General features: G+C 41.1%; 1 protein-coding gene across 1 annotated transcript in view; it reads left to right on the forward strand.

The window, feature by feature from the left end:
* The window catches only part of HEPHL1 (hephaestin like 1), a 64449-nt gene that overhangs the window by 626 nt on the left and 38085 nt on the right, over nucleotides 1–25738 (forward strand). The window contains exons 2-5 of the mRNA XM_072134132.1: nucleotides 7221–7465; nucleotides 8704–8916; nucleotides 15633–15809; nucleotides 17049–17303. Of these exons, the coding sequence (XP_071990233.1) occupies nucleotides 7221–7465; nucleotides 8704–8916; nucleotides 15633–15809; nucleotides 17049–17303 (890 nt within the window). The remainder of the gene's footprint in view (nucleotides 1–7220; nucleotides 7466–8703; nucleotides 8917–15632; nucleotides 15810–17048; nucleotides 17304–25738) is intronic.

Here is a 25738-nt window from a genome sequence, read left to right on the forward strand (position 1 = left end):
ATCTTCAGCGGCTATCAGAAGGTCACCTGTAATGTATCACCGTGGTCATGAGATTCCTGTAACACAATATATGACATGTTTATCCCTCGATGCATAGACTTAGATGATAATTATATCAGTGATGTAAGGGTTAATCCTTACCCCATAGAAGCCATGAGCCAAGGTGACATTCATGGGGGACCAAAACTCACTCCGTAAGTGATATACAACTCTTTAGGGATTGTACAGGACAGACAGGGGGCGGTAGAGAGTAGAAAAAAATAATCTATATTTTAGTTACTGGACCAGTGGTGGAGGCAAACTATGGATAGATGGGTAGAAGTCTTAAAGGGGATGTCTGATTTAGAATACACATGTTACAATAATCTATATATTCAGTCCGAGGCAATGCAAACCGAACCCCATACACCATATTGTAATGATACTTTCAGTACAGGTCTTAATGAGTTAATGGGTCCTGAATTCAAGTCCCTTATCTACTTGCTGGAGTAAAGCAGCTACAACAAGCGTTTCCCTCCCTGGAGGATCCAGGAAGTTGTTCATTACTTGAACGGTATATTGATTTTAAAGGAAATCAACCATTTGATTTGATGCATTATGGAGCAAACATACGTTGAGAATGCTGTAGCTACACTGATGCAGGCACATATCTTGGTTGAGCTGAGTGGTTTTGCTTCTAAAACAGATATAACATTATAATGAAGCTCCGTTGCTTCTATGGCTGGTTCAGTGCTTCTCCTAGCAAGTGAGTTATTCACTGCAGGAGAGGATGATGTAATCCCTGGATGTGCCTGAAGGTATCAATTGCTGCACCATCCCCCATCTGCTGTGTATGAGTGATCCAGCTCAGGTTGATTATGTCTTGACTAACCTCCATTTGTAATTACAAGCTCCGTGTAATGTGTTACAGCCTGACCCAGTTTTCCCAAGGTTCTGAATGTTATAATAGTTTTTTTACGCAAAACCACTAAGCTCAGGGATTAACCAAGATATGATCCTGCATCAGCGTAGCTACAGCATTCTCAAGGTATGTTTGCGTCATAATGCATCAAATGGTAGGTTTCCTTTAAGGCGAGCTGTGTAATACCTTATTTCACCTGCGGGAGCGCTGTAGGGAAAACAAATGTTGTTTCTAACCTCCACTATCAATTCAAGATGATCCATGACAACTTGTGATCAGGGACCTTCTGGGTCATGGCCTTGATTTATACGGGGCACATGTAGATCCAAGTTCTTCTGATCACTGCGGAGATCCAACCAATTTTGTGGATAAGGGATAAATGTATCCCCTTAAATTTCCTTAGCCTTTAACTCCGGTCAAGAGATGCTAGTACAATGGTCCATCTTCCAGCAAAGATCCTAAGGCATTTAAAGGTAATCTTACCAAATTAACATTTTATGACCCATCCAACGTATAGAGTTGCTTACAGGTGGGGGTCCGACTGGGAATTTGGGTCCCATGTTCTCCATTGGAATGCTGGTTTCACCTTGATTCATTTGGCCCTATGAGGTCTGAGCTCTGTGAATAGGCGATAGCTTAATCCACTCCCTTTAAGGGTTTTTGGAAATACAAGATTAATGATGTATTCCTAAAATGTGCTATCAATATCAGATCTATAATATAACAAGCACTTTATGACCCCTTAAAGCAGAAGTTTAGTGCCAGACCCCCTCCCCCCACCCATCTGTATCCCGTTTCTGGAAAACCCCTTTCATTTATGGGTGCCTCTATATATATTTTGGGTGTAACGAAAGTGAAACATCCCTTTAAGCATTTCCCTTTTTCATACCATTATTGAGAAATTCCAGGAAACTTTTCTCACTGTTTACAGTGTAACTCATGAGGATGACATGCCAACCACTACGTGACCGAGAAGCTGGCACGGAGGGGGGAACCTTTGAGCTCGGCCAAAATATTTCTTCTTCTTGACTGTGTTGAAACCTCAGTTCCTGTATTGGCTGTTATACGTGGATGAATGGAGAGTCGGATTAGTCCGTCATTACTGGATTATAATTATCAATTAGGTTTAAGGGGATATTGTTCTCTGTGGAAGACGGTAGGATCCTGCTAAATATAATCCCGCAGTAGGCGGTTTATAGGCCGTAATCCCACAGTGTTGTATTGGACCTTCGTTCCCTCTTAAAGAGGCTTAAGAGATCCCTAAAATCAAAAGATCACCTGTATTTTTAGACGTTATTTTTTTTGATATATGAGAAGTGGGTATATGGGTGTCTACGGTGGCTCAGTGGTGGAATTACAGCCTTGCAGCACTGAGGACCTTGGTTCAAGTCCCAGGGTCAATATCTGCAAAGAGTTTGTATGTTGTTTGCCTGGGTTTCCTCTGGGTCCTCTGGTTTCCTCCCACACTCCAAAAGCATACTGGTAGGTTGATCAGTTTGTGAGCCCCATTGGGGACAGGGACTGATTTGGAAATCTCTGTGCAGCGCTGCGTAATCTGTGTGCGAGATATATATATAAAGAAAAATTATGAATTAAATTGGTATCTTACTATAAAAGGGAACTGGTTTGGTACCAATTATCCGCCACCATGACAAGTGCTCCTTACCGTTCAATGGTGGTCTGAGAAATATAAGAAGCTGAGATATCAGTCCCGGTATCTGACCATTCAAATCCTCTCCACTGTGCTGTAGGAGGGAGTTCTGATAATCTTCTTAGTGTCTCTGTGTTAGAGAAGATAAAAATAAAACACAACCCCTGCTCTGCTCCAGCACCTTCTCTATGTCAGTGGAGAGGGTTGTAATGGTCAAAATGATATCTCGGTGACTGCGGGGGCTGGGAAGAAAAGTGTAATTGCCCCTCAATCTGTGAAGCAGCCCCTACACTATGTTTTTTTTTAATCTTCACGTGTGTTAGGTGGTAAATAGTCATCTTTAAGTTAATACATGTGGTCTAAAGTATATGATGGGGTAATATTTTGGTCCCTGGTGACCTAGGGTAAAATATGGAACTGTTACCTATGGTCTATGGTATTATTTTGATTACTGGTGAACTTGATTAAAAAAAGTTGGTCTAAGGTGAACAAGGAGGAAGTATGTTGTTCCCTGGTTGTCTAGGGTAAAATGTGAGACCAATATGTGGTATATGAGTGGTGAAATTTTGGTCACTGGTAATCTAGGCGGTACATGGTTTATGAGGGGTAATATTTTGTTCCCTAGTGGTCTAGGGTAAAACATGGGACATATACCTGTGGTCTGTGATGGATGAGGGTCTCTTGTGATGAAGGGTAAAATATGGCATTAATACCTGGTGGTCTATGGTTTATGAGGGGTAACATTTGTGTCCCTGGTAGTGTAGGGTAAAACAGTGAACTATTATTGTGTGGTCTTAGGTATAAAAGGGTAACATTTTACTCTCCAATGGGGAGTATTTGGAACTATTGGGCTTTGTATACATTACCTTTACAGGAGCTTTCCCATTCTAAAACCATACATATTAATATGCAGATAACCCTCCCATTTATAAGGATGTCTATTATCTGCCCCTTTTTTAATAATACCCTCACAGCTGGTGGTGAAATACCTAGGAGGTCAGAAATGCCATACAGGGACGTGTCCTATTACCGTATCACACTGGAATTCAATGAGAACAAGCAATTCTCTCATAGACGTCTGAGAAGGCGAAGGGGGGTGGATTTTGGGGGAAACACAGAAACTTGTTGCTCAGTATTTTATTTTCTCGAAAATTTGCTAATACAAGAATGTGGACATTCCCTGGAAAAAAGGATGTAGAAATTTTACTTCTGTGGTGATGATGGTGGAGGAAGGTCCGGACAGTGCGCTACCTAGATAAAGCGTCTATAGAATCGATTGTCGCACCGTCCCTTTAACCAGCTTACATATAGGATCTTTTCTAATCATCCAGCACATTATTATATAACCATACAGTAACAGTGTGACATCTGCTTCATGTTAGCCTCCGCTCCTTACTAGTCAGACGTAATACTTGCTTCTGCTGTCAGCGAGAGGTTAAACAACACATGTGTTTAGGGCTCTCCGAGGCCTCAGGGGGTTAAAACTTCTCAACATCCAGTCCTTTAATGTCTTCCCTTTGCCGATTTTCTCAAGATATAACTATGCAATGAGTACATCTGCTCTGAGCTTAGGATAATTCCTAGGAAAGCGCCTGCTCCCTGTGTGCGCTCTAACGCTTTGTTTCTGCTTGCTGTCAGTGAATGAGCCTCCTTTTTTGAATAAGTTGAATAATGAAAACTATCCCAATGATGTCATATTGACAAAAATGAACAATTTATTATGAACAAGTCCTTCTAGCATGGGTGGTAGCCTTGGATTCCCAGCTGCTTGCAGCACTTAATTACTCAACTGTTTATTCCTCATCCCATTAATCCAGCTGTCGCACCCTATGTGCTCCTCCCTTCCCCTTTCTCTTGTTTTTGGAGTGTCAGTATGAGAGAGCCATTATTCAATGACAGTGCAACATCCCCCACCGGGGCCCGGCCTTTTCTTGGGGCTGGCGGTTGCGGCCTTGGGCACGCTAGTGTCACGGTGCTTGGTATGGGGGACCGGAGGGCTGTCCTACAGCCTGACAGGTCTCCAGCGGGTGGTGTGTGCAAGAAATATGGAGGGAGAAGCTGATGTACTAGTTCTCCCTGGGGCAACCCCTGAGTGTCTGTAAGATAAGTTCCTGGGTAATGGATGGGGAGCCCGTGGTGGTAACAGCTGTATCCAGGGATCAGACGAAGGCAACCTTGTGATGATGAGTATTGGTCCAATCCTCTGGAATCTGACTTATCCCTTACTTCAGCAGTAAGAGCTAGATGACAGCTGCATAATTGTAATAGTACATAACAGTATTGAATTGAAGGAAAGGGGGTAAGCTATAGATTACCATGAACAGTATATTAGATATAAAATATTTCCATAGAGGTTCTGTATATTTTCCACCCCTGACTAAATAGCTCTGTTAAGAACTTAAAGGGAACCTGTAATCATAAATTGGCCTAATAAACCACAACCAGTATGTTATCAAGCAGCTGAGCAGCTCCTAGGTCAGGTTTCTTTCATGGCCTTGTGTGGTGGCATCATCCAGAAAATCAGCTTTGAAGTTTATTTCTGATGACAGGTTCCCTTTCAACGTCTTGTATCTGGCAGTCTGTGTCCTGACATACAACCTACAGATTTTAACCAATTCCTTCCCATCAGAAACAGCATCGGAAAACCACAGTAAGTAACAGACATATTTGCTGCGGACCTGCCCCATCTGTCCCCAGCCTGCGGAGTTTGGGTGATTACTTCCACTGTGTTCTCCATGCCGGAGTGATCCCCCATTATAATATTATAATTATTGTTGTCGTACTGGCCCTTTGAAGCTTCTCTTCTATTTCCACTGGTTTGGGGTCTCTGAATACAATTGCTCTCAGACACTGCAAGTATTGTATCCGATGCTATTCCTGGAACAGGCTGATGAATGCAGGAGAGGAAAACAGAAAGAAAATACAGACTTGATTTGATGTGTATCTGTTATGGATTCATAAAGATCTAGATTAGCTTGAAACGTCCCATGTTTTATAGGTATCTCCCTATAAAATACCTACTGCTGGGACCCTCCCGGATCAAGATCTTGGGGGGCATTTATTATTTCCCGCCGCTAGGTGTTATTTTTTAGGTGCCCGATTTTAGCAGTGTTGATGTTATATTGGGGCACATTTACTTACCCGTCCCGTTGCGTCCGCCGATCCGGAATGTCCACCGAGGATTCGGAGCTGCTGCATTTCACTTACAGCGTACGCCCGATTTCTTGAATGTGTCGCTTCACCACTCAGGTCCGCCGGAGTTCACCTTCTTCTTCCCGGTGCATTTAAGTGCTGATCTTGCGACACAATTTGAATAGTAAATTCCACGGTTTGTCCAAATCAGTTGGGTTGTCCGACGGCCACGCCCCCACGATTTGTGTCGCATGATAGCCGGCGCCGATACACCAAAATCCGATCGCGTGCGCCGGAAATATTCGTGAAACCCGGCGGAAATGCGTCCAACGGACCCTTAGTAAATGTGCCCCATTGTGTCACACAGCCTTAAAGGAAACCTACCATGAGGAATCTACTATCAGAAGTAGATCTGAGGGTAGATTCCTCCTGCTGCCTCTAATTAATAATCCTGAAACCCAACCTAATTGGTTAAAATCTTTATTTAAGTAATATGTAAATTTACTATTTTCCAGGATGTATCTCATGCATGCTTAGCCACCAAGGTGCCACCCTGTGAGGACATATGATATATACTTTCCTGACGATTAAAGTGTTAAAATAGCATGGAGATTAGTAAATCTTGACTTATGTGAAACTGCAGTTAGATTCTTTGAGTCCTGGTGAACTCTGTGCTGAGCTTGAGTGCCCACAGAGGGCACTCTGAGTGCCATCTCTTGCACCAGTGCCATAGGTTCGCCACAACTGCCCTAATATTATGCTGCGTGCGGCGATTCACTAAGATGAATCTGCACTGGTCCGACACAGTTCACCATTTTTTTTGTGGTGCACCTTTAACATAGGTTGTGCGACATAATTTGAAAGTGGAATACGGCACGTGGTTCAAATCAGTCCATCCGCCCCCTAATTTGTGTTGCATGGTGGTCAGCGCAGGTGCGCCACAAAAAGGTTGCGTGCGCCACAATCCCAGTGCAGACACTTCTTAAATACCTGTGCAAGCCGTTTTAGCCCCGAAAACGGTGCACAGTCCAACAAAAGTGCAGCACACGACCATGAGTAAATGAGCCCCATTGTGTCAGCAAGTCAGGTTGACTTTGTTTCTGTGTGTCTGACTTTATTTTCCTGGATTTCACTTTTTAAGAACAAAGTTGGAGAATTTCTGGTGTTGATGACAATTGACGCAGGAAGGTCAAAAGATGTTGGGACATGGCACCAACAGGACAGGCAGATGCATTGTCTAGGCCCAAGCCAAGGACAGGTCAGCTGATATTATTCATATTCCTTAATCTAGTTCTCAGGACAGGGGGGATAGGTCAAAGTTCAGTAAACAAGCTGATTTCAGACACTGGTACACAGAAGCCAAGGACACAGGAACAAGGGCAGAGCAGATACAAGGGGCTTCTCTCACGTTCAATTATTCAATTGTAATATTAAGAAATAATATTATTTTTATTTAAATATTTTACTATATGCTACAATTTACAATTTCAAGATTATAACATCTGTATATAAATATTTTAAAAAAATTTTTCCCAGACATGCATCAGTATTTCTGGAAAACGGCAAAGACAGAATAGGACGGGTCTATAAGAAGGCCATATACAAACAATTCACTGACGCCAGGTACCATGAGGAGGTCCGTAAACCTGCCTGGCTGGGGTTCCTCGGTCCGGTTATCAAGGCAGAAGTTGAAGACACCATCATTGTACACTTGAAGAATTTTGCTTCTCGATCGTATACACTTCATCCACATGGAGTCTTCTACAAAAAGGATTCAGAAGGTAAAAGTTTTATCCTCTATTGTAATATTATAGATTTTTGACCTCTACCTGTGGAGGTCCGGAAAAATTCAATGAGATTTATAGAAGGAATCTGGATTTAAAGCCTTATGACATATTTATCAAAGGGGAAACTTGCTGAAAATGCATTACAAAAGCAAAAAGTAAGACTACTAATTCTGCCTCTCGTTGTATCTTAAGTAAGGCAATGCTTGGCCTTTAACTTGATCCCATCCACCCATGGACGATAGACGTTGGTGAGCGCGGGTCTCGAGTCTGAAGCAACGTCTTTTGCACGAGCAGGACCGGGTCTCCGGTAGTATTTGACAGAAAATTTGAAGGAAAACAAATTGGATTTTGGGGTCAATGCTTTCCCCATAGCGGTCCCTTTCTTTTCTGATATCATCCAAGAAGATTGTGACGGTCGGTGATTATGGGGGTCATTTACTAAGGGCCCGAATCGCGTTTTTCCGACGGGTTATCCGAAAATTTCCGATTTGCGCCGATTTTCCCTGAATTGCCCTGGGATTTTTGCGCACGCGATCGGATTGTGGCGCATCGGCGCCGGCATGCACGCGACAGAAATCGGGGGGCGTGGCCACACGCAAACCCGACGGATTCGGAAAAACCGCCGCATTTAAAAAAAAAAAGTGTCACTGGACATGTGCTTACCTGCACCCACGGTAGGACGGTGAACTTCAGTGCATTACGATGTACTTCAGTGTATTACGATGAACTTCAGTGCAGCAGCGACACCTAGTGTACGTCGGAGGAACTACCTTAGTGAATCTCGGCAGAACCCGAATCTCCAAAGAGAACGCGCCGCTTGTTAGTGAATGGACCGGGTAAGTAAATCTGCCCCTATGTGTGAAATAGTATTGTCTAATTAGGTCAAAGGTATATGGATGGAACAGGTTGTGGGTGGCTTTGTAAGTTATGGCTAGCATTTTACTCTGAATTTGTTGTGCAATGGGTAACCAGTGGAGGTAATGGGCAGCAAATTGAAGAATAGGATGGCCGTTAGATGGGCCTTGGATAGGTTTGGATGGGAGACCACAATGAAGAATGTTGCAGTAGTCCAAGTGGGTGATGATGAGGACTAGGCATGGACTAGCAATTTGCAGCCTTAGGGGTTGTTGAGATGCAATGTATGGACAGATAACATTTTTTGGACCATATTATGTACAATAAAATTTTTTCAAAATAATCCAGATATAATTTCTCTCTATTTTATATTATAGGAGCCTTTTATCCAGATGGAACTGGCAAATCAGACAAACATGATGATGCAGTCCCTCCTGGTGGACACCACACCTACACCTGGATTGTTAAGCAGGAATATGCACCCACCCCTGAAGACCCCAATTGTCTGACCTGGATCTATCACTCCCATATTGATGCCCCTAGAGATATAGCCAGTGGGTTGATAGGGGCCCTGCTGACTTGTAAGCAAGGTAAATACTATGGAGGCCACGTATGGTGAGGAATGTCCTGTTCTGTACTAACAAGGGGGCATTTATGTGATGATATACAGACAAGCAGCGGCTTGTAGTTGTAATGTGACCAAAGAAAATGCTGATCTTCGTATGACAAGGTAATAAAAAAAATCAATAGGGGAAATTAATGCATTTTAACACAGCTAATAGTAGATTTATGGCTCAGTGGAGCCATGTCAGCCCATGTTCTAGAGGCGATCAATATCTTATGAATGTTAATAGTGTGTTAAAGGAATTCTTCCCCAGTTACCACCTAAATAAAGGATAGGGTTAAGAGTCTACTGCTTTCACAAAAAGTCATGGGAATAAGGGCAAATTTTGCTTTTACAATATATTAACATTTATAATCTAAGGTAAGGAAGTATTCAACACAGTGAACACAGTGAAGTACAGTACAATGCCTATATATACATACACAGGATAGGAGTAGTAGTACTGTGCAGTGTCCATATATACAAGATAGGACTAGCAGCACTATGCTGTTCCCATATATACAGGATAGGACTAGCAGTACTATGCTGTGCCCATATATACAGGATAGGAGTAGTAGTACTGTGCTGTGCCCATATATACAGGATAGGAGTAGTAGTACTGTGCAGTGCCCATATAAACAGGATAGGAGTAGTAGTACTGTGCTGTGCCCATATATACAGGATAGGAGTAGTAGTACTGTGCTGTGCCCATATATACAGGATAGGAGTAGTAGTACTGTGCTGTGCCCATATATACAGGATAGGAGTAGTAGTACTGTGCTGTGCCCATATATACAGGATAGGAGTAGTAGTACTGTGCTGTGCCCATATATACAGGATAGGAGTAGTAGTACTGTGCAGTGCCCATATAAACAGGATAGGAGTAGTAGTACTGTGCTGTGCCCATATATACAGGATAGGAGTAGTAGTACTGTGCTGTGCCCATATATACAGGATAGGAGTAGTAGTAGTAGTACTGTGCTGTGCCCATATATACAGGATAGGAGTAGTAGTACTGTGCTGTGCCCATATATACAGTATAGGAGTAGTAGTACTGTGCTGTGCCCATATATACAGGATAGGAGTAGTAGTACTGTGCTGTGCCCATATATACAGGATAGGAGTAGTAGTACTCTGCTGTGCCCATATATACAGGATAGGAGTAGTAGTACTGTTCTGTGCCCATATATACAGGATAGGAGTAGTAGTACTGTGCTGTGCTCATATATACAGGATAGGAGTAGTAGTACTGTGCTGTGCCCATATATACAGGATAGGAGTAGTATGGACTTATGGTGGAGTCTATTATTTGGGGTAATGAAGCGTCCCTATTGTGTTTGAGTAGCCCAGTGGCATCCAAAAGCACGGATAAATTATAAGTACCCCTAATAAAGTATGCGCCATTCGGCTCAACATCTAATTGCATATAACCGATTGTGTCTCCAGAGGGAGATCGGGCCAAATTATGCACGTCTAGATTGAATAACAAACAATGATAAATTTTATTAATTTTAGTTAAAAGCATGGACAAAACAAGTTAAAAGGGTTCATTACAGCGGTGGATGGGATACACAGGAAAAGGAACTACGGGAGGTCACGACATACTATTGCACATATACATAAATAAACAGGTCATACATATTGCCTGAAAAAGGAATGTCTTATTAAAGTGTGTATGAAGTAACGTGCTTACCCATGTGGATAATCAAGGTTAACGTGACCCAGGTAGCTCCTGCCCCGACGCGCGTTTCGGCTTATCCAGCCTTCGTCTGGGGGTGATAGGAGTAGGAGTAGTAGTACTCTGCTGTGCCCATATATACAGGATAGGAGTAGTAGTACTGTTCTGTGCCCATATATACAGGATAGGAGTAGTAGTACTGTGCTGTGCTCATATATACAGGATAGGAGTAGTAGTACTGTGCTGTGCCCATATATACAGGATAGGAGTAGTAGTACTGTGCTGTGCCCATATATACAGGATAGGAGTAGTAGTACTCTGCTGTGCCCATATATACAGGATAGGAGTAGTAGTACTGTTCTGTGCCCATATATACAGGATAGGAGTAGTAGTACTGTGCTGTGCCCATATATACAGGATAGGAGTAGTAGTACTCTGCTGTGCCCATATATACAGGATAGCAGTAATAGTGATGTGCTCATAAATGTATGATAAGAGTATTGTTATATGACTACACTAGCCCTTTCCATAGTGCATCACCCAACTACTTATACAAGTTGCATCTGCAGTTCTGCCAATAATAGGAGGAGTAACAGAGGATATACATGTACTCAGCAGACAGACATAGGTTGGTATAAGTGAAAATTAGGGAAAGTGACAGGACCACTTAAAGAACCACTTACATTTATGGTCCGCACAGCTGTAACAATTTGACAGATGTATGATCCTCCATATGGAGGAATATCGGGCACATTGCCCAGTGTGTGTCTCTGCGGAGCAATGTTATGCCTGAACTGTTCATCACCTTTAGTGGAAAAAAAAAAGCAGATTAAGTGGAGAACCACTCCCGGAAAATATTATCTGGGCCTATCGCATATTATATATTTAAGCCTCAAATTGTCTTTTTGTTATTTTTTACTAATGAAATCTGCACATTACATCTTCTGTCATAGAGGTTACATAAGGGGCATAAACATATGTTTTCATCAAAATGACCATTTCTTCATTTTGTAGATTGGACAACTCCCCAAATCCGGGGTTTCACAATCTAATCAACCTACCAGTATGTTTTGGAGTGTGGGAGAAAACCCACACAAACACAGATAGAACATACAAACTCTGTGCAGATGTTGACTTGAACCCAGGACCCCAGCGCTGCAAGGCTTTAGTGCTCACCACTGACCATCATGTTGCTCAGTGGTTTAATGCCCGCTACATTTTCGGGGGACCTCCACTTTCTCAAGCAAGGGGAGGTCCCCCGAAGTGTAGCGGATGTAAAACCACGCCGTTTGGTTCCATTCTCAGAATTCTCAAGAAATTAGTAAATTTATTTTAAGCATTATGCAGAATATGCAAATACCAAACAATACAGGGCTGCCATTGGTTTGATGATAATTGATGAGCATTGTGAGCTCTCAGCTTTTTTTTTTTTTTTTTTTAATACTTTTATTTTTTTCATATAATAATACAAGACATTTTTTTCTTTTTTTTTTTCTTTTTTTTTTTTTTTTTTGCGAAACAAACTCCTTAGTACATTAAGACATTACATGACATGATGTAGGTATCAGCCTATACATAAACTCCTTCTACAAACAGTTACCATCTGTTACCTACATAAACTCCTTCTACAAACAGTTACCATCTTATCGCAGATAAGAAAAAGAAATGTCCAGATATCAATACGGATAATCCCCCCCCATACCCCCTTCCCCCCCACCCTCTACCGATGCTGGTGACGCTGCCCGGACACAACAGAGACACAGTGGATTACAGAGAAACCTCTATAAACTCCACTGATTCCAAATATCCCTATGTCTGTTGCCCTTCCTGTAACGTTTCTCAAACGCACATTCGTAAGATTTTATACGTTTAACTAAGTTGCTCCATTCATTCACGGAAGGGGGCTTCTCATTTAACCAATGTTTCACTAGTACTAATCTAGCGAGGAAAATGGTCTTCAGGGCCAAGTCACTTTTTAATCTGTCACCTAAAGAAATCGGGAGCAAGCCCAAAACCCCAAAAGTAGCAACTCGAGGGAAAGAGCATTGGAGCTGATCCTCTAATTTCCTAAATATCTCTTCCCAATAGGTGTTAATCTTCGGACAGTCCCATAGCACATGTAGAATATCGGCTTGAGTACAGTTACACCTCCTACAGTTCGAATTATCCCTTAAACCTATTTTAAACATTAAATCTGGTGAAAAATAAATTCTATATAATATATATAGTTGTGTGCATCTGTGATTTAAATTGATCGTTGATCTTACCACATTCTTATAAATATCACGCCATTGTGCCACAGTGATAAAACCGACCTGGTTTGCCCATCTCAATTGGGTTACGTGACTAAACTTCTGGTCTATAGTATACCTAAGCAAACAGTAGATATTTGATAAATTAATTCGTGATACATCTAAATCCAATAAATCCATAAATTTACCCCCTAAGTGTATCTTAAACCTATCGTGCTGAAATTCTTTCCTATATGCGTGCTCAATTTGACGATACCTAAAAAAATCCCTTTCTTCCAACTTATCCCTACGACACCAATCCTGAAAGGAGGGCAATGATCCATCTTCTTCCAACTGCTCCAAGCAAATAATTCCCTTTCTTTCCCAAAACCTGACGTCTTCCATTTTAGCTAATTCTGAAAAATTAAGGTTACCCCACAACGGGGTGAATTTAAAGCCTCCCTTAATACCGAATAAGCTCCTAAGATCCCTCCAGGTATAGAGCTCTCAGCTTTAGTGGAGCCACTTAAGAGGGTTAAAGAAAATTTTAATTTTTTTGGGAAATTTTGAAACATGCAAAAGAAATATAGAAATGTGCGGTGACGCTCACCAATGTGTTATGGGAGGATAAATGGGTGCTATGATATAAACCTTAGTATCATCGGGTGACAAGATTTTTAGTGTGAAAATAGTAATATCGTGCAACACCAAAATCCTTTTTATGGCAATGCTTATATGTTTTATTAAAAAAATACATAATAGTGTAAAAATCACTGAAAATACATATATAATATTCCCTGTAGTTCTATACAATTCTATAGCGGGGCCCACGCAATTTTGAAAAGTGTCACTGGCTCCACAGTGGAGAGCTCGACAAAACTACTAGTCAGGTTAGTTGACGCGCTTCAGACCTAAAACTAGTCCTTATTCATAACGCATCATTTTACAAACATTAGTTAAAAATTTATAAGAACATACAACCAATCACATGTTACAACAGTAATCACATGACATGCAAACTAGCCAATGAGAATAAGAGAAATCATATAATGAATATGAAAGCTCCGCCTACTATGTGGACATACCCAATTGCGGACCTGATTGAAAACTTATGTCCTTCACTCAGGAAAGTTCTAATATTCACCCAATAGAGAGCTGCTAATATAACAAAAAGTTGCCAATGCCTGCAAATAGAGGTAATGAAGAACAGGGAAAGGAAACAGACTAAAGAAAGCAGAAAAAAGGAATGAAAGAGATAAAGCTCTATTCTATAATAACAGAAACTGAACATAATTGATTAAAATATTTATCTATTTAGAATATTTCCAAATGAGGGTTGTTATAAAAGGCAAAACAAATAATGGAGACCATCGAATTATCTTTCACAAAAGTAACTACGGTAGTTTCAATGACATGGCAATAGGGACCATAAGAAATACGCAAAATATGAATATGGATGTAAATTTATGGAAGAGGGTACTAGAAATTTTTGCCAAAAATCAACAGTCTTAAACATGTAGATTCTAAACCTAATACAGGTAGACCCCAGGTTACGTATGTTGGTGATATATTCCTCTACAGTGGCCATCTTGGGGGGAGGGATGTTGCCCACTCAGAAGTTATAGAGTTAAATGTTTTAATTCAACTATTTTTCTTATTTAAATTGTTGTTTGCCTTTTCACAATATCCTTGGCATTTCTTACCGTCCTTCGGGCCTCTGTATTCTTGTTATTTATTTTGGTTATGAAGAAGCTTCTAGGAGCCATTGTGTAGATAAGCATGGCTGTAAACAAGGCCTAGTCATTTTTCCCAGAATGTGCTGGTACAAAAACATAATGGCCAATAGAATCTAAGTGCCTTATCTCCATTCATACAACACCCCAAATGCTGATGTATATGTGCTAAAATACAGCTGTCTCTTTTTGAAATAAACAGTGTGATTTGAGTGCATCTAAAGACCGGACTGTGTCTTTATTTTACTCTGCCATCTCGCTGCCGGCAGCTATCTCATCCTCCCTCAAAGGGTTAATTAGGACTCACCTTACAAAAGTCAAGAGGGCTGTTGGGGCCCTGCATAAAAATCACGTACAAGATCAGTTCTTTAGGTTTGTTCTTAAGCTGAATTTGTATGTAAGTCGGAACTGTATATTTTATAATTGTAGCTCCAGGCAAATTTTTTTTTTGTCCCAGTGACAATTGGATTTTCAAAATTTTTAGCTGTAATGGGAACAAGGATTATCAATTACATGTCATTACAGACACCTTACAGCTGATCATTGCAGTCTGGGACTGCAAGTAACATCCAGAGAACTTCACCAAAGGTCACAGTGGGCAGAGGGGTCTGTCTGTAACTAGGGGTCATCTGTAAGGCGGGTGTCCTTAACTAGGGCACCGCCTGTAATGGTAAATCACTTCTTGTATAAAATTAAGGTCAGCTGGCTGATGTGTCCCCAAGAGAAAGATACAAAAAGCTTCTGTTTCGAGAATGTGCTCCTCTGATTGCCCCTTTAATGGACTTGTATACTCTCTCTATACCCCTAAAATTAAATATCTGTCTAAACTTCCACCCAGCCACGCCCCTTTTCAAGCGATCACGTCTCAGCACTTGAGATTTCAGTAGTGAAAATATCTTATATTAGAATCCTCTATGGTGGTTTTCTTATAAATAGTGAGCTACGTGGGCAGGTTATTGGTGGTATCTTCTGCCCACTAACATCTATTGTGTATACTCATTATACATACTCTGCACATGCTCAGGGGATCGCTAACTCTTATCGTATCCCCCTATTCCAGGGACATTGGATCGCTCCTTACAGCGGTTGGATGTCGATAAGGATTTCGTGATGATGTTCTATGTTGTTGATGAAAATATCAGCTGGTACCTGGAGGAGAATATTCAGACATATTGCTCAGAGCCGGACACGGTAGATGTGGAAAATGAAGACTTTCAGGAAAGCAACAAGATGCATGGTGAGTATCCCGGAATGTCACAACTATGCCAAAAATAACGTTTATTAACTTAATAACTTAATAACATTTAGTGGGTTTTTGGGTTAATTACTTGAAGGGGTTCTATGAAGTAAAATTCCAAACCCAAATTGTCCAGTTCTCGGTTGTGCCGGGCTATGACATTCTACACTTTTTGGTTCAAGGGACTGAAAAAGGGATTGAGCAACGTTAGTGGGTTCGCCTTCAGTCAGTGACCGCAGCAGTGGCCAAGCCCTGTGTTGGGACGTCACACTGGAAGTAGAAGCAGTGGAACCAGAAATAGATCACCCCATGTCCTGTTTATTCCCTGAATGTCATGACTGCTGTCTTGGCTACATGAAATAAATGACTGGTGGATCCAGATTTTGGTTCCTGAACAATTACATATTCGTAGCCTAATGGTCTATCTTGAAAATGAGCCACCAATAAATATGTATGGACCACATAAACCCCCAATAAGTTTAAAAAGTGATTGACCTTCACTTACTCTTATGTATCAGCACAGATTCATTTCTAGATTGACATTTTCTATCATAGCTTATGACCATTTGCTTACAAACACTCGGTGTGTGATTTCCTCTCCCTGCTACAGAGTTTACTCAGTTCTTGCTTTGACTCTTTCAGTATATGTGATTCATCCTTCACTTCCTGCAACCTACTTTTTGTGTGTTTTGTATGTACATCCCTCACTTTTCCCATCTCTACCACTGAGAGTAGGGGTGGTGGTGAGGATGGGGGCGGCAGAGAGCGTTAATTCAGGATGAAACAGTGTGCTGTCACATCTCTGTCAGATTCAGCAGTACAGCCAGCTAGGTGAAGGAGTTGCACAAGTTTTACAAGAGCCAGGAGTAGAGATGAGCAGACCCGATGAGGGAAATTGATGCCCATGGCAAAGTAGCAATGGCTATAATTGGGCAGAGGGGTCCCCCAGGCCAGTCATAGCCATGATTAGTTGTTCAGGGACATCAATTTGTTTGTTTTGATTTGCTCCTCTTCCATTGGCCGTTCCTCTTTCCTCCCACTCATTGCTTAATAGACTTCTATGACCACAGGTAATCTGATATCCTTAGGATAGGCCATGAATATCGGTCTCGTAGGGGGTCTTACACCCCATGAATGATAAATATTGCCAATTAACCTACCAAAATACCTAACTATAGTGCAAGCCAATGCATTAACCAAAGAATAATGGTCTCATGATGTATCTCGTCTTATTTCCAGCTCTCAATGGCTTTTTATTCGGGAACCTTCCGGCTTTGGACATGTGTCTCGGAGACTCTGTATCCTGGCATTTATTTGGTATGGGTAATGAAGTAGACATCCACTCAGCATTCTTCTATGGTCACACAGTCACCAACCAAGGACATAGAACAGATGTCATCAACCTGTTCCCGGCCACATTTGTCACAGTGGAAATGACCCCATCAACGCCCGGTAAATGGATGTTAAGCTGTCAAGTAAATGATCACATTCAAGGTAAGCACAATAAAAGGTTTTGCAGGCCATCTATCATAGCTACTAAGACCTCATTCATTCGTCCGCAATGGGGGCCGTGATCTGGTCGCATGATTTGTGACTCATTCACATGGCTCCCATAGATTTCAATGGCTCAGGCCATGACCGTGTTGGGACGCTCTTGTTGGGGTGCTCTGCTCTAGACGTTGTCTTCTGCCTATGGCTCCGGCCAGGGTTGCATCAGCCATGAGGTGAGTTGAGCCACTTGCCTCAGGCAGCACTACCTGCAGCAAGATAGGGGGCAGCATCAGGGGTGCAGTTATCTGCTATAGAGCAGGATCTACCGCTTAAAAATAATATCTCTTCACTCCTGATGTCAGCATGAGTGTGACACTACACGGAGAACCTACTTATTAAAAAATAACCTGAAATATTACTGTTGGATGAGACGGGGAGGGGGCGCTGTTCTATAGCTCGCCTCAGGCAGCAGAGGGAGAGAGCATTCACCCCTGGCTCCACCCCCTTTATAGGTTCCAGGGTCAGAAGATTGATGAACCTCCAACCATTGGATACTGATGACCTATTCAGTATCAAATATAGAAAAGGGTGTAAAAATCCCTTTAAGTTGAAATCCTATAATTAGGTATATGAAAATGGGTTCTCTAAACTAGACGCTCCCTTTAAGTCTGTCTGTGTTCAGCCAGAGCCCTTACACTCTTTTCTTTCAATTAATGACCTGGAAATGTACATATTATACTCATAAAGGGATAAATCTTCCTCTTCCTGCTGATAGTGGCGGTGAAGGAATGTACTATAGGTTATTGCCCCATATATATTCCCTCTTAGGTGAAATTCAGCGTGAGGAAATAATTCTCTATTAATACTACTCATAACAAAAAATACCATAAATGCTTACTATCTACTGAAGAATGGGGTGTAAATTAGGTAGAAGGCAACTTGGGCAACTTTCCAAGGATCCGAAACATAATGGAAACCAAGCATCTGTCTATAGGAAGGATTTATAATGGGTAATTCTTTGAGTTTGCCATTTTTCTCATTCCAGAGTAGTGATAGCGTAAGTAGTGATTTCATAGATAAAGTAAGTGCTGAAGCAGCTGTTTTTACCAGATCTCTACCCCTCAATGTCCTATTGGTCCCTACTGTTCTACAAGACTGGCAATAGTTATGATATTTCCAGTCCATCATATTTGGCAGCTGTCCTAATTCTTAAACACAACCCTTAGTATTGGATACAAGAAAGGGAATTTTCATGGGGTTCCGCAGGGGCGGGGCTTACAATCTATTGTGAATAGATCCACTTAAAAGTGACTGGCATAACTTGAGGCCCTGGGGTTCCATTGCAAAGTTTGTGACAGAGACAATTAATTATTATCTTGCTTCTTCCAATAACTTGTAGGGTTTGGGTTTCCATAGAATATCTGCACCACCCCCGTTGTGTCAATCCCTGTCATTAAACGACAGCTCATGTTGACCTGAGTGCCCCAGAACTGATTATAAAATATTGCTCCATATTAACATTATATCACTTCTCTAGGCCACAGTATTATAAATCTGGAAACATGAGTATGAAATTACTGCCAACTGTATCCTACTGAGCAAGGGGTATGAGTCATTAACCATGTGAAAAGTTACAGGAGGAAGTCACTTCCATAATGTTAAATAAGCACTCTATGCAAAACTAAAAGTTTAGTGTTGCTGTATGTCTAGAAAACGTCCTGTAGGGGGGCAGGCCGTCTGTGTCACTGCACTTTCATTTCAAAAAATTGGAATACAAATATATAAAAAGCATCAATTTTAAAAAATTAGCTAATACGACAAAAAACAAGCCCTCGCACTGCTGAATCAATTGTAATATAATCATTTGGTGCCAAAAAACTACTTGTATGCACCCAAGAAGAGTTAATAGGAGATTATGGGGCACATTTACTTACCCAGGCCCTGGGAGTTCCCGAAAATGTGCATTGTCTGTGCGGAATGCACTGTGCTGTGATTCAGTTACATCGTGAACCCGATTTCCTGCATCTGTTGCTTCCCCGCTCAGGTCCGCCGGAGTTCACCATGTTCTTCCCGGTGCATGTGAGTGCTTGGCTTGCGACACAATTTTGAAGTTAAATTCCGTGGTGTGTCCGAATCCGTCGGATCGTCCGACGGCCATGCCCCCGATTTCTGTCACATGAAAGCCGGTGCGATTGCGCCAAAATCCGATTGTGTGCGCCAAAAACCCCTTTTAAATCCCTGTCCCAGTGGCGGAAAATGGAAATCGTCGTGATGTCCGACGAAAGTGCAGTCCGCGGGGCCCTTAGTAAATGAGCCCCTACGTGTACCCTAAAAGTGTGCCATAGAGGAAAACAACTCCATGCCACAAAAAAACGGTCCTCATATATTGATGGTAAAAAAAAAAAGGCAATGAGTTTTGAATGCTACCTTTTTAAGGACCATTTGGGTCTTTGTATGACCCAAGGCTGTCGTAGCAACAGATCGCCGCTCCCCGATGACGGCGCGGCCAATGTGTGCCGTACTAATATGTCACACCTCAGTAAGGGGTCAAAGGAAATTAACCACTTTGAAAATGCATTTTTAATGTTGTTGTTTTCCTTTTACCAGAAAACTTTAGAATAGAAGAGAAAAATGTGTTTAAATCTGGCTTTGGCTCTCTTGGGCATAACCCCTATTTCGCTCGGCACTGCTGTTTAACATACTTGTATACAACTCTTCTGTACATAATAATCCCCTCCTCCATCCTCTTCTCCAGGCCGAGAGCCAATGACGTCAGACGACTATGGGCATAGTCCCTCCCCTAACATAGGGGTTACGCCCTATGTAGCCCTATTCTAATTCCTGGTAAAAAAAACTGCATTTATCAGCATGAAAACTGTAAGTGAGTTCACCTCGAAAGTAAATTTTCAAAGTGGTTGATTTCCATTAAATAAGGGTTAAATTTGTGCTCTACTTTGACACAGCCTCATTATCTTTCATGACACTGCACATGGTGGCGCAGCAAGGAACAATGGTCATAGCCTGAGTCACAAACAAGTTATTATTCATTAAAATATGCCATTTTGTAGTGACAATTATTGTAGGTAGTACATGCTATAAACGTCTTTGTGGGCGGAGCTTATTTTACTTTCTGCCACCAAAAAAAAAAAAAAGAGTTAAAATAGCTGAATAGCTGTAGTTAGCCCAAAATATCTCAAATAAAAATGGCAACATACGATGCAAAAAACAAGCCCTCGCACAGCTGTGTCATTGGAAAAATGTAAAAAATAAAAGGTCTCACAGTATGGCAGAACAAAATCAACTGTACATAAGAATATCTGTAAATATTTCTGTAAGTGCACTGACCTCTGCGATTATACTTATTATCCAGAAAACTATGAAAAGATTTACTTTTCCATGCCCTACAGAAAAATGTAAAAACCAAGAGCCCATATGTACAAAAAAATGTTTACTTGAAAATAAAAACAACTTATCCCACAGAAACCAAGCCCTCATATAGCTACATTAGAAGGGCTTAAGTCTTGGAAAGTGAAAATGAAAAACATAAAAACCAAATGCTCTGTTATTGGGGCTGGGGGCTCGGTGATGTAAAGGGTTAAAATTCCGCTCCACGTTGACACAGTTGTGGCTGCAATCCTCATGGTGTTTCATGACACAGCAGAGCGTGGAGCAGCGAGGAACAATGGTCACAGCCTCCAGTCATAAACAAGTGTCAGCAAAGCTATTAGTCATCCAAACGCACATATTTTTAGTTTTCTTTTATCTGCAGTAATAATACGAGTACACGTGGAGCCATTACTAATAGTCATTACCCCTCACCTACTGCCCCCCACTGAGTATACAAGATATAGCAACTGTCTTATCGGGTTATGTTCTACCGTATCTATAGTTTTAGCAGGCATTTATTGATGGTGCGCCTTATACTCTGGTGCCCCTTATAGTCCGAAAAATACTGTAGTACAGGCAGTCCCCGGGTTACATACAAGATAGGGTCTGTAGGTTTGTTCTTAAGTTGAATTTGTATGTAAGTCGGAACTGTATATTTTATCATTGTAATCCCAGCCAGAACTTTTTTGGTCTCTGTGACAATTGGATTTTAAAAATGTTGGGTTGTCAGAAGAATCAATATTAACAATAAAGCTTCATTACAGACACCTGTGATAAATGTTACAGCTGATTATTGTAGCCTAGGACTAAAGTACAGTAATTACCAATATCCAGAGGTCCATTTGTAACTAGGGGTCGTATGTAAGTCGAGTGTTCTTAAGTAGGGGACCGCCTGTACATCTAAATAAGAGGCAGCACTCCGCAATTTCAGAAGTGAAAACTGAAGTTGTAAGAATCCACTTGATTTTTTCACTTTTGAAATTGCTTAGTTATATCTACAGTATCCTAATAAAAGGCAGCCCATCCCAAAAAATCAACTAAGGTTTAGGGTGATCCCTGAATGAAACACTGCTATTCTATGGTTTAAAGTAAACCACCATCTTTTCACCTCCTTTTTGTGGTCCCCTGCTTTTTCTTGGAATATTTGGGAGGTCGGTCCTGTTGCCGGGACTTAGATGGCTTTGTGTAAGTCCTTTGAACTGTGCTGTTATCAATGTCTATTTACTATCTCTATATGTCTAATATATAAAGTTGAGTGTATGTATGTATGTGTGTGTGTATGTATGTATGTATGTGTCTATGTATGTGTCTATGTATGTGTGTATGTATGTATGTGTCTATGTATGTATGTATGTGTCTATGTATGTATGTATCTATGTATGTATGTATGTATATATATATATGTATGTGTCTATGTATGTATGTATATATATATGTATGTATGTATGTGTCTATGTATGTATGTGTCTATGTATGTATGTATGTATGTATGTATGTGTCTATGTATGTATGTATGTATGTATCTATGTATGTATCTATGTATGTATGTATCTATGTATGTATGTATGTATGTGTCTATGCATGTATATATGTATGTGTCTATGTATGTATACGTACTTATGTATCTATGAATGTATGTATCTATGTATGTATCTATGTGTCTATGTATGTATGTATGTATCTATGTATGTATGTATGTATGTATGTATGTATCTATGTATGTATGTATGTACGTACGTATGTATCTATGAATGTATGTATCTATGTATGTGTCTATGTATGTGTCTATGCATGTGTCTATGTATGTATGTATGTATGTATGTATGTGTCTATGTATGTATGTATGTACGTACGTATGTATCTATGTATGTATGTATCTATGTATGTATGTGTCTATGTATGTACGTATGTATCTATGTATGTATGTATCTATGTATGTATGTGTCTATGTATGTATGTATCTATGTGTCTATGTATGTGTCTATGAATGTATGTGTCTATGTATGTATGTGTCTATGTATGTATGTATCTATGTATGTGTCTATGTATGTATGTATGTATGTATGTGTCTATGTATGTATGTATGTGTCTATGTATGTATGTATCTATGTATGTATGTGTCTATGTATGTATGTGTCTATGTATGTATCTATGTATGTATGTATCTATGTATGTATGTGTCTATGTATGTATGTATGTATGTATGTATGTGTCTATGTATGTGTATATATATACACTCACCGGCCACTTTATTAGGTACACCTGTCCAACTGCTCGTTTACACTTAATTTCTAATCAGCCAATCACATGGCGGCAACTCAGTGCATTTAGGCATGTAGACATGGTCAAGACAATCTCCTGCAGTTCAAACCGAGCATCAGTATGGGGAAGAAAGGTGATTTGAGTGCCTTTGAACGTGGCATGATTGTTGGTGCCAGAAGGGCTGGTCTGAATATTTCAGAAACTGCTGATCTACTGGGATTTTCACGCACAACCATCTCTAGGGTTTACAGAGAATGGTCCGAAAAAGAAAAAACATCCAGTGAGCGGCAGTTCTGTGGGCGGAAATGCCTTGTTGATGCCAGAGGTCAGAGGAGAATGGGCAGACTGGTTCGAGCTGATAGAAAGGCAACAGTGACTCAAATCGCCACCCGTTACAACCAAGGTAGGCAGAAGAGCATCTCTGAACGCACAGTACGTCGAACTTTGAGGCAGATGGGCTACAGCAGCAGAAGACCACACCGGGTGCCACTCCTTTCAGCTAAGAACAGGAAACTGAGGCTACAATTTGCACAAGCTAATCGAAATTGGACAGTAGAAGATTGGAAAAACGTTGCCTGGTCTGATGAGTCTCGATTTCTGCTGCGACATTCGGATGGTAGGGTCAGAATTTGGCGTCAACAACATGAAAGCATGGATCCATCCTGCCTTGTATCAACGGTTCAGGCTGGTGGTGGTGGTGTCATGGTGTGGGGAATATTTTCTTGGCACTCTTTGGGCACCTTGGTACCAATTGAGCATCGTTGCAATGCCACAGCCTACCTGAGTATTGTTGCTGACCATGTCCATCCCTTTATGAGCACAATGTACCCTGTAACATCTGATGGCTACTTTCAGCAGGATAATGCGCCATGTCATAAAGCTGGAATCATCTCAGACTGGTTTCTTGAACATGACAATGAGGTCACTGGACTCAAATGGCCTCCACAGTCACCAGATCTCAATCCAATAGAGCATCTTTGGGATGTGGTGGAACGGGAGATTCGCATCATGGATGTGCAGCCGACAAATCTGCGGCAACTGTGTGATGCCATCATGTCAATATGGACCAAAATCTCTGAGGAATGCTTCCAGCACCTTGTTGAATCTATGCCACGAAGAATTGAGGCAGTTCTGAAGACAAAAAGGGGTCCAACCCGTTACTAGCATGGTGTACCTAATAAAGTGGCCGGTGAGTGTATATATATGTATGTATGTATCTATGTATGTATGCGTCTATGTATGTATCTATGTATGTATGTATGTATGTATCTATGTATGTATGTATGTGTCTATGTATGTATCTATGTATGTATGTATCTATGTATGTATGTATGTATCTATGTATGTATGTATGTATCTATGTATGTATGTATGTATGTATGTATCTATGTATGTATGTATGTCCGCTAAAGGAATCTGTACCGTCGCATTTACAATCACCAAATTTTCTACAGTTGTTGCCTGTGACTCAGGTATAGTAATAGACCAGGTTTTGAGTTGAAATTTTCACCCACCCCCCTGCTTTCCAAAATCCACTTATTACCCACAATATACAGGAGCCATTGTCTGCTGCTGCTGTGGCAGTTAGATGCTGAGCCGTGATTGGTTGCTGCCACAGGTCATCAATATGAGCTCTGAGCTGTGATTGGTTACTATAGGCAATGAGTATACAACACTTATGTGTGAGGTAAAATGGATAGAGACAGAGATAGGGGGATATTTATCAGAAGTGTCTGAGGTAAAATCGTTTCACTTTCCCATGTAAACCAATCAGAGATCAGCTGTAATTTTATAAACAGCTGTGCAAAAATGAAACTTGAGCTCTGATTGGTTGCCGTGGGCAACTAGAGTAGTTCTGCTCTCAGACACTTCTGATAAATCTCTCCATAGACAAAGTGACAGTCAGAGACACAGACAGTCACTGGAATGAGAGTGTCAGAAACACAGACAGTCACTGGAATGAGAGTGTCAGAGACACAGACAGTCACTGGAATGAGAGTGTCAGAAACACAGACAGTCACTGGAATGAGAGTGTCAGAAACACAGACAGTCACTGGAATGAGAGTGTCAGAAACACAGACAATCACTGGAATGAGAGTGTCAGAAACACAGACAATCACTGGAATGAGAGTGTCAGAAACACAGACAGTCACTGGAATGAGTGTCAGAGACACAGACAGTCACTGGAATGAGAGTGTCAGAGACACAGACAGTCACTGGAATGGGAGTGCTGAGACACAGACAGTCGCTGGAATGAGAGTGCCCGAGACAGACAGTCGCTGGAATGAGAGTACCCGAGACAGACAGTCGCTGGAATGAGAGCACCCGAGACAGACAGTCGCTGGAATGAGAGTGCCTGAGACACAGACAGTCGCTGGAATGAGAGTGCCTGAGACAGACAGTGTCAGTGACAGTCAGAGACATTCTGAGACTGTCTATAGATACATATAAAATATTTTTAATTCTATTCTATTCTATTTTGTTACAGATAAGAGCAGTTATTTACTATCCTGGGCAACGCCGGGAGCTACAGCTAGCATATGTATATATATAAAATCTCATATATATATATATATATATATATATATATATATATATATATATAAATGACGAAAAGGCTGCCTTTTCGTCATTTGTCTATTGGAGGGTCCCTTCCCTGGCCAGGACCCATTACGGCTTTGCACATTATTAATTTTGTTTGGCTAACTATTCCTCAACAATTGCTATGCTGCTTGAACTTTTCTTTCTCTCTCTCTCTCTATATATATATATATATATGTACTGGATAT

The sequence above is a fragment of the Engystomops pustulosus genome, chromosome 2, assembly GCF_040894005.1.
Source record: "Engystomops pustulosus chromosome 2, aEngPut4.maternal, whole genome shotgun sequence".
Classification (NCBI taxonomy): domain Eukaryota; kingdom Metazoa; phylum Chordata; class Amphibia; order Anura; family Leptodactylidae; genus Engystomops; species Engystomops pustulosus.